Below are 8,827 nucleotides of genomic sequence, written 5' to 3'. Positions count from 1 at the left end.
ACTGAGATGAAATTCTTCGACAGTGATAAGGAGGGACGTGAATTTCTTTGCAGTCCGATTGTTTCTTCCTTTTCTTAGCTTCTGGATGCTTTGGTTTCTTCAAGTCTTCTACGCATCGAACATCAGCTATGCAAGCAAATGACCTAGATTTTCCCGAGTAGTATCGAGATAAACCTCTCCTATACTCGAACACAACATCATCATAACAATTAACCGATAAATCCATTATAGTGCCCATTTGGGTTCTGAAAACGACGAAACCCTAATTATAATATAAATACTGTTTCTACCGTTCATCTACTTTCAAAAAATGGTATCAAAATCGAAGTAGAGTTTCGAAAAACGCTAAAAAATAAATCCAACATCATTTAAAAACTAATTTTTTTTTTATACAAATTTACATATATTTCTCGAATTTGATTCAGAATTCAAATATTACCACAGAAATTACGAAAATCGAAAACCACTGAAAAAACTCGTGAAAAAACAAGCTCGGTTAAAAAAAAAAAAAACCCTAATAATTACCGAACTTGTTATTATCTTTGAAATTTGGTTAAAAATATGAACGTTCTACGTAAAGAAATCGCGAGAAAACGAACACAGGTTTCAGAAACAAAAAAATTAAAATCGAAATCGTCATCGAACAGGGCAGCCTAGAATCATCGAAACAAAACCGATCCAAGAACGGAAAAATTGACCAAAATTGCTTACTTTTGAGGAAGATTTGACCTAAGAGAACCCATTTCAAAAGCCAACATGTCGTTTCCTTTTTCTTCCATTTTTTTTCTTTTTTTTTGGAATTGTTGAGGCTAAAAAGACAATATATATTAGAATAATTACACTATTATTATAATTTTTATTTTTTTTTTTTATTTTTTTTTTAATGTCCAAAGAAAAATAAACCATTCTATTTTATGAATGGAACAGAATCAATTTCTCCCATGCATCCATTTGTTCCGTCCATTAATTTTCTGATTTAAAATTAAATTAATGATTTATTTATTCGTAAAATAAAATGGCTTCAAATATTATTCTTGTATTGACCACCAATCCAATTTTCAAAATTTGGATATTGTTTATTTAGTTCCTAAATAAAATGTTAATATAATAACTTCAAATTATTTAAATGTTTAAATTGTTAAATTAAATTCCGTAAAATAATAATAAACTTGCACTAATTTAGAGATAATTTTTTGTCGCTTAAATTTTTTAATCAAAATTAATTAAATGTTTAATTTTATTTTTTAATATAATTTATATAGGGTTATCCCTTATTACCACCGGATATTATCCATTTGACTAATTATCTTTATTACCAGATATTATCCCCTATTACCAGATATTAGCCATTTTGACCAATTACCTTTATTATCAGATATTATCCACTTCCCCCTATTACTAGATATTATCCCTTGTTACCAGATATTATCCACTTTGGTCACTTTTTACTATTACCCGATATTATCCCCTATTACCAGATATTATATTATCTCCTATTACCAGATATTATCCACTTTAACTAATTACCTTTATCCACTTTGATCAGTTACGTATCATTGACCATGTATCTTCCATATTATCCCCTATTACCAGATATTATCCACTTTGGTCACTTCCCCCTATTACCAGATATTATCTCCTATTACCAGATATTATATTATCCCCTATTACGAGATATTATCTTGGTCACTTTCCAGATATTATCCCATATTATATTATCCCTTATTACCAGATATTATCTACTTTGACCAATTACCTTTATCTACTTTGACCAGTTACGTATCACCGTTAACCTTATAATTTTAAAACTTACTTAAAATAAAAAAAAAAAAAACTAATGTTTCGTTCCCTCTACATTCTTTAAAAATATACCATTTGTTATATTCTATCCTTCCTTTTTTACGATATAATAAAAATATCGATTTACTTCAATCCACGAACTAAAATATAATCTACTTATCTATGAAATCGAATCAAAGTCTTCGAAAATACTAACAAAAAGAAAAACGAGTCTTCCAAGTACAGGAACCAAAAGCTCAGCTAAGAGTTTGAAAATGAAGTTTAGAGAATATTATGAGCGGGTTCCCCATGGTGAATTTTGTTCGTGGTGATCGGAGAGGTGGTTGTAGTTGCAGCGGTGGTCGGAGGGGAAGAAGGTTGAGACTGCTCCTCTTTGTGCTTTCCTCCTGTTAGCTTCTCTTTTATCTTTTGAGTCAGTCCTTTCTTCTTCTTCTTCCCACTTTGTCCTTCTTCCTCAGACTGGAAATGGAAATAAATTCGTAGTAAAATAGGATATTTAATTATCTAATTTATTATAACTTAAATTAGGATTAACGTTCATCGAACCATCTGTACCAAGTTGGGTACGTCAAAAAGTTCATTTTGGATAACGTAATTTTATTTTATTAATATTGTTTTAAAAATTGTAACCGTATTTCTTCTCTTAAAAATAAAAAAAGTGGACTCAGACTTTTAATTACAGGATAATCATAGGTTTATAAGTAAAAAATATATTTTCATTGGTGCGAGGCTCGTAGAGAAAAGCCCCAAAAACTTATGCTCAAAGTGGACTATATTATACCATTGTACAAAGTCGTCGTTTGTAACTTAGTATCAAAGTCATGCCCTTGATTTAGCCATGTCAATAGAATCTTCAAGTGTCGAATAAAGACCCTTTACTCGAGGACTCTAGAAAAGGTGTCGAGCCTCAATTAAGGGAGACTATTCGAAGACTCCATAGACCCCAAAGAATTAGAGAAAGAGAGAAAGACTGAGCGAGAATACGAAAGTCCAACGGCTAATTATAATTCAAAAACTTGGACTCACCGGACTAGAGCCTGAAGTGGCCGAGCCAACATGTGTACCTGAGCCACCATCTTCATGCTCCTCGACTGGCATCAGCTCCTGCTCGCCGTCGCCATTGCCACCACCTGAACTACCTTTAGCATCAGAAGCACTGCCATGGTCACCACCATCCTCACCACCACTGCCAAAGATTAGCGACCCGAGTGTCGTGCCGACCTTGGTTGCAACGCCAGAGAGCCTCACGGGGTTGCCATGTTCATCAGTCAACACAACCGGGTTGCCATGCTCGTCGGTGAGTTGGATGGGGTTGCCATACTCGTCCTGTATATCAGCCATTTTCGCCATTCTCATCCCTTCCATTTACACACTCTAAGAGGATAAGAAATAGCCTTAAAAGCAGAAGCTAGGTACCTGTCTAAGCCTAACACGTACTCTCTTTTGGGTTGCCACGTTAGACATTTATATGATAGGTGTCAGCTTCTGTGATGAAACCAATCCAAATCCAAAACATTTAACAACCATCTCTATCTTGATTGTGTTGGCATTCTAGCTAAATTGTAGGAGTGTAAACAAACTGGGGAAATAAGCTATATACACAAACTTGATACTAAGTTTACCATTCATCCCCCGACACCTCACCTCAGACTCCTTCGCCCCTGATCCTCAAGCTCATCACCTGGTACCGCTGTTCGTCCTCTGGTTTCAAGAAAAAAGAGTTTCGACCGCCTCTCGAGTAAAAACAGTCGAAGACAAGGATTCAATCTTTATTCGGTGGGACAAAAAAGGAGACTATTGACACTACGTGCTAAAAAACTTGCAATCGCAAGTAAGACAAGAACCAGAGTTTAGAGGACTGGAGTTTGAATCGACGGATCTTCAGCTCCGAGAACTCCAGGACCAGGTTGCTTCTCTTTTCAAGATGTAATTATCTCATCATCTAGATATAATAAAGAATTGTATCGACACCATACAAAATGAAATACATTGAGGAGACCTTTAGGCAATGACGATAACCGGCCTAAAGATGTCCTCATGATCGACAAAAGGGAAATGGAATAAGAACAAGGAGCGACAGGACTGAACAAAATGGAGTACCGACATAAACGTACAAGAAAATGACCTGAACTCTTGGTCAGTCAATATTTGTATATACCAATTTTTACAGAACAACGAGAATAAAGCAAAGCCTGTAAATGGGAAAGGATTGGAGTCCACTGATCGTACCTGATATTTCCTTGCTAGTTGCAGCGCAAAAAGGACAGCCACCCACGGTCAGGCAGTCTATCAGAATTCAGAACACAAGTTTGATCAATGCATACAATTATCCAAGAGAAATCATATTGATTTGTGCAAGATAAGAATGAAAATCTCCAATCTAATGCGTCATAATGCAAATTTCAATCTTTCAATCTTGTTATCTGAACTGTTTCTTCTCTTACCCTACGTTCCTATATACAGTGTTGACTCCACAACCTAAAAGCCTGTATGAATTTCATTAAAAAAAAAAAAAAAAAAAAAAAAAAAAAATTATCCAACTATCCAAACCCAGAGGATATTGTAATATCCTCTTTGTCAATTCTATCTTGCATTCTTCACTGTTTACCAGCTGCCTAGCAGAGGTGAATTGCAGAACCTGCGTTCATGAACAATTGTTGGTTAAACAAAAATCCAACAGTGTTCCACTTTCAATATATATCCTAAAAAGTAAGAAAATTAGCAGCAAACACTTCCATTGGAGGTATGTGGAAACAAGATGTGTTGAGGATGGTTGAGGATTGTTTGGAGGGAGTCCTACATTGACAAACTTAAGAAGGATCATGGATTTATAAGTAAGGAATACATCCTCATTGGTATAAGGCCTTTTGGGGAAGCCCAAAGCAAAACCATGAGCAAAACCATGAGAGCTTATGCTCAAAGTGGACAGTATCATACCATTGTAGAGAGTTGTGATTACTAACATGGTATCAAAGCAATGCCCTTAACTTAGCCATGTCAATAGAATCCTCAAATGTTGAACAAAGAGGTTGTGAGCCTCGAAAGTGTAATCAAAAGTGACTCAAGTATCGAACAAAGGATGTACTTTGTTCGAGGACTCTAGAGAAGGAGTTGAGCCTTGATTAAGGGGAGGCTGTTTGAGGGTTCCTTAGGGGAGGCTCTGTAGTGTACTTTGTTCAAGGGGAGGATTGTTGAGAGGGAGTCCTACATTGACTAATTTAGGGAATTATCATGGATCTATAAGTAAGGAATACATCCCCATTGGTATGAGGCCTTTTGGGAAAGCCCAAAGCAAAGCCATGAGAGCTTATGCTCAAAGTGGACAATATCATACCATTGTAGAGAGTCGTGATTACTAACAAGATGGCCTACAAAATGAGAAGGAACGTGCAGATGAGATAGTTAAGCTCACCTCCCATAAGAAGCAACAGACACTGTTACATCTTAGTAGATCTTGACCATAACAATCCCTTTCTCTTCGCTGTGTTGTTACTTTCTGGCAGAGCTTTAGTCCCTCCCCCCTTTGAGCCAAAGGAGAAGTGACGCCTCAAGAAACCCTTCCCGGAAGAACCTCTCAAACTGGAGCTAGAGGACAGCTTAGGACACTTCTCTTGTTGTCCACCATTTATAAAATGATCAAACATGTTAGATTCACCATCAAGACCGCTATCCGCAATGCGATTCCTTAACCTCTTGTTTCTAATTTTCAATTCCAATTCACCTCTAAGTGCCTTTTCAGACATCCTTAGTGTCTGCTTTTCACCAAATGAACATATTGGGCAGGCTGGATCATACTTGCTAATTTCAGGTGTCATATTCTCCAAACACTCGGCATGATAAACATGTCCACAAGTTAGCACGGCAACGACAGACAGCTCATTGTTAGCAATTATCTTTTGGCTGGTCCATAAGGATCTCTCAACCAACAACATTGAGCAAATTCCGCATGTTTGTGCATCAGTTGAAGGCGAAGTCGAGAATAAGCTGCAGGATCTAACCATCTTCTCACGAGCAAAGTCGAAGGATTCACTACCAAAGGACCATCTTCCCCTATGTGAAGTTGCCATGAGCTCAGAGAAAGCATTCATAGACCAACCATCAGAAGATCCACCATGTGAGCCCCGCAATGAATCATTGCTCCCAGGGATTGTACGCCTGTCCTCTGAAACTATGTAGCTACCCGGTGACTTGTACGCTGGGATACGGTTGCCAGATACTTGACGTAATAATCGGTCTCCGGGAGAACAGTGAGACAATCTTGATGATGTCAAACCGGCAGAAGGCAGATGGCTGTGGGTTGATAGAGGGGACGTTGAAAAAGATGAAACTGAAGGGATTGAAAGGGATACTTTTGCAGGAGATGTAGATGTTGTCGGATATTCTGTAGCTTTCTTCACCTGATTCAGTAATAGAAACAACTTCAAACTACACATACAATAATTTACCAGGTGAGAAAATAATGGAGGATATAAAACCATACGTGCAAACAGGAAAGCTCTACCTGTTCCAAACTAACATCCGTGAAAATATTTCTTGAAATTGAACGACCTGTCACAATTCCAAGGAAAAAACATGAGATGGGATGCAGAAGACCACGGAAACATCAGGGCAAGTTCGATATTTAGCTGTTCCCTATTTCAATGCCTTCGAGTAGAGCTATTATCATTCTAATAAAATTAATATAAGCGAAACCTACAAAGTCTCCTTTTTCAACACGTTTAACAAGTTTCAAAACGTGGAAAATATTGTTCATGACCGAGAGGCTTTGCAATAGCACAAAATTTACAAATCTTTGGGGCAGCAGCAAGCTATACCAAACCCACAAGCCAAGAAGATTGAATTATAGGTAATATAAAAGAATTAAACACTGTCTTGCCATCATTGCTCTAGTTTCTTATCAGCACTCATTTAAGTCTTTCAATAGTATGAGAATACAAATCAATTCCTCCCACCCAACAAAACAGAAGAAGAATCCCCCACGAATATTTAGTTTTTTATCGAACCCAACACACATCATGTGAAAGACAAATGACAGAGGTAAAAATTAGAAGGATGTCTATCTGCAGAATACCTGATGTAGGCGTCCTCACATTCGTCGTGCTTCCTTCAGAAACTGAGGAGTTTTTCCATGTCTGTCTATCCAATGGACTACCCTCTTCTGATGCATATGAGGATTCATACTTGAACTCAGGCCGGTCGTTCCTGCTTACTCCATCTGAAATCGAATTTAGGGAAACTTCCTCACCGACCACACGCCCAGGATGATCCCATCTAAAGCTCCAACTCGGCGAGTGACGAACATTCCTAGGCTGCGTTTCACTACTAGATCCAACGCCAATAGTCTTGTCTCTAGCAGCAACGCAACAGACTGATCCCATATTTCAAAAGCCTGAAATGAGATTTTGTATTGTTTGTTACATATCACTTGCGCTATCCAATCTTTAACCCGTGAAGAGCCCAAACACCACTGTTCCAAACAAAGCCCCTATTGTCTATAACCATAACAAACAGAACAAACCATATCATCACATAACCCCCAAAACGTACAAGCATCTAGGAAGTCAACACTTCAACCATATTTTTCAAGCACCAAATTGAATAAGATAAACACGAAAGATCAATATGCTTCAAGAAAAACAAATAAATCAGCCCCCCCCCCCCCCCAAAAAAAAAAAAAAAAAAAAATCCCTAAACACATACCACGCACACCGCTTGGTACAAACCCTTCAGAAATAAAACACGAAAACAAAATCACCCAACACAGAAAGAATCATCGATTCAAATTTTTCGGATTACAGAGCAGATAAAGCAGTAAAACACCAAAACAACAACAGGAAGAGACACCCAAATTAACACACCCCAAAAGAAAGAGGAATCAATCAGATTCCCGAAACAACGAAACCGATTACTAGCATGCGTTCAAATCAAACATCAACACCAAAAGAAGGAAAGCTAAACCAAAAGTGATCGACGAATACCTTAAACGGCCCAATCCTGAGAGAGAGATACGAATCGCTGCAAGGATGGAGATGGAGGTGATTGCCGTTGAAGAGAAACTGAAACGAGAGCCGTTTTCTGGACGAATTTGAGTGGAAATTGAACACTGTTTTTGGGGGTTAGGGCTAAGAAGCTGGGGAGACGAGGTCAGAGCTTGGGGATTTCAATGGCGGGTGAATACGACGAGATGTGAATATGATGATGAAAAGAAATGCGATTATTTCAACTTTCAACTTTTTTTTTTTTTTTTTTTTTGTACTCTGACGATGCTGACAATTATTATTTTTTGTAATAATAATTTTTTTTTTTTTTTTTTTTTTTGGGGAAAATTCATATCATTTTCGCACAAAATTATTATTATTATTATTATTATTATTATTTGAAAATCAAAATTATTAATTAAGGTTAAACCTTTTTACTTTATATTATTATTAAGAGTTTTACATGACTCGAGAATCCGACCGACCTAAACGACCCAATCTAAACCTGGGTTAGATTTTATTTTTCGGTTTGGATTTATATTATTATTAAAAATGTTCATATGACTCAAAAATCTGACCAGCCTAAGATCCAACTCAAACCATAAACATTGAGTTGGGTTAGATTTTATTTTCGGCTTGGATTTATATTATTATTAAGAGTGTTCATATGACTCGAGAATCCGACCAACCCAAACCTGGGTTAGATTTTATTTTCGATTTGGATTCATATTATTATTAAGAGTGTTCATATGACTCGAGAATCCGAACCAACTTAAACCACCCAACCCAAACCATAAAATTTGAGTTGGGTCAAATTTTATTTTCGGTTTGGATTTATATTATTATTAAGAGTGTTCATATGACTCGAGAATCCGACCAACCCAAACCATAAAAATTGAGTTCGGTTAATTTTATTTTCAATTTTGATTGAGTTGAATTTTTTGAAAATCGAAAATCTGGGTTGGTTTATGAATTGACAATTTTTTTATCATGTCAACTCGAAAATAGGGTTACAACGAACCAACTGGCGAAGATTAAGAATAATTGAC

The 8,827-nt window shown here is 36.7% G+C and overlaps 2 protein-coding genes across 5 annotated transcripts; both read right to left on the bottom strand.

Moving 5' to 3' along the window:
- Nucleotides 1-1,941: 1,941 nt before the first annotated feature.
- Nucleotides 1,942-4,414, bottom strand: LOC111776487 (uncharacterized). Of its 2 annotated transcripts, none has more exons than XM_087118087.1 (4): nt 4,030-4,414; nt 3,217-3,285; nt 2,827-3,126; nt 1,942-2,259 (listed from the first exon to the last, which is right to left on the bottom strand). In XM_087118087.1, the coding sequence occupies exons 2-4, from the start codon at nt 3,262-3,264 to the stop codon at nt 2,062-2,064; spliced, it is 546 nt and encodes a 181-aa protein (XP_086974213.1). In that variant the 5' UTR covers nt 3,265-3,285; nt 4,030-4,414; the 3' UTR covers nt 1,942-2,061. The 2 variants fall into 2 exon arrangements, with proteins under 2 accessions (XP_086974213.1, XP_023511712.1); XM_023655944.2 differs by lacking the exon at nt 4,030-4,414 and adding an exon at nt 3,445-3,739.
- On the bottom strand, nt 3,912-8,014 carry LOC111776485 (uncharacterized). Of its 3 annotated transcripts, none has more exons than XM_087118086.1 (5): nt 7,779-8,014; nt 6,872-7,189; nt 6,302-6,348; nt 5,213-6,197; nt 3,912-4,086 (listed from the first exon to the last, which is right to left on the bottom strand). In XM_087118086.1, the coding sequence occupies exons 2-4, from the start codon at nt 7,176-7,178 to the stop codon at nt 5,238-5,240; spliced, it is 1,314 nt and encodes a 437-aa protein (XP_086974212.1). In that variant the 5' UTR covers nt 7,179-7,189; nt 7,779-8,014; the 3' UTR covers nt 3,912-4,086; nt 5,213-5,237. The 3 variants fall into 3 exon arrangements, with proteins under 3 accessions (XP_086974212.1, XP_086974211.1, XP_086974210.1); XM_087118085.1 differs by lacking the exon at nt 3,912-4,086 and adding an exon at nt 4,167-4,438 and having other exon boundaries at nt 6,872-7,292; XM_087118084.1 differs by lacking the exon at nt 3,912-4,086 and adding an exon at nt 4,167-4,438 and having other exon boundaries at nt 7,779-8,013.
- Nucleotides 8,015-8,827: the final 813 nt, after the last annotated feature.

Source organism: Cucurbita pepo, chromosome 15 (genome assembly GCF_057944985.1).
Source record: "Cucurbita pepo subsp. pepo isolate OVF chromosome 15, ASM5794498v1, whole genome shotgun sequence".
NCBI lineage: Eukaryota > Viridiplantae > Streptophyta > Magnoliopsida > Cucurbitales > Cucurbitaceae > Cucurbita > Cucurbita pepo.
The sequence above is the reverse complement of the archived record's forward strand: the minus strand, read 5'-3'. Positions and strand labels throughout refer to the sequence as shown.

What these genes read in the sequence shown, in the direction of transcription:
- LOC111776487 (XM_087118087.1), bottom strand. Translation starts at nt 3,264, where the DNA reads ATGTCTAACGTGGCAACCCAAAAGAGAGTACGTGTTAGGCTTAGACAG. An exon ending in TACGTGTTAGGCTTAGACAG is followed by an intron (nt 3,127 to 3,216) that starts GTACCTAGCTTC and finishes GCTGATATACAG; the next exon opens with GACGAGTATGGCAACCCCAT. An exon ending in CCACTTCAGGCTCTAGTCCG is followed by an intron (nt 2,260 to 2,826) that starts GTGAGTCCAAGT and finishes TTCCATTTCCAG; the next exon opens with TCTGAGGAAGAAGGACAAAG.
- LOC111776485 (XM_087118086.1), bottom strand. Translation starts at nt 7,178, where the DNA reads ATGGGATCAGTCTGTTGCGTTGCTGCTAGAGACAAGACTATTGGCGTT. An exon ending in TGTGAGGACGCCTACATCAG is followed by an intron (nt 6,349 to 6,871) that starts GTATTCTGCAGA and finishes GAATTGTGACAG; the next exon opens with GTCGTTCAATTTCAAGAAAT. An exon ending in CGGATGTTAGTTTGGAACAG is followed by an intron (nt 6,198 to 6,301) that starts GTAGAGCTTTCC and finishes TTACTGAATCAG; the next exon opens with GTGAAGAAAGCTACAGAATA.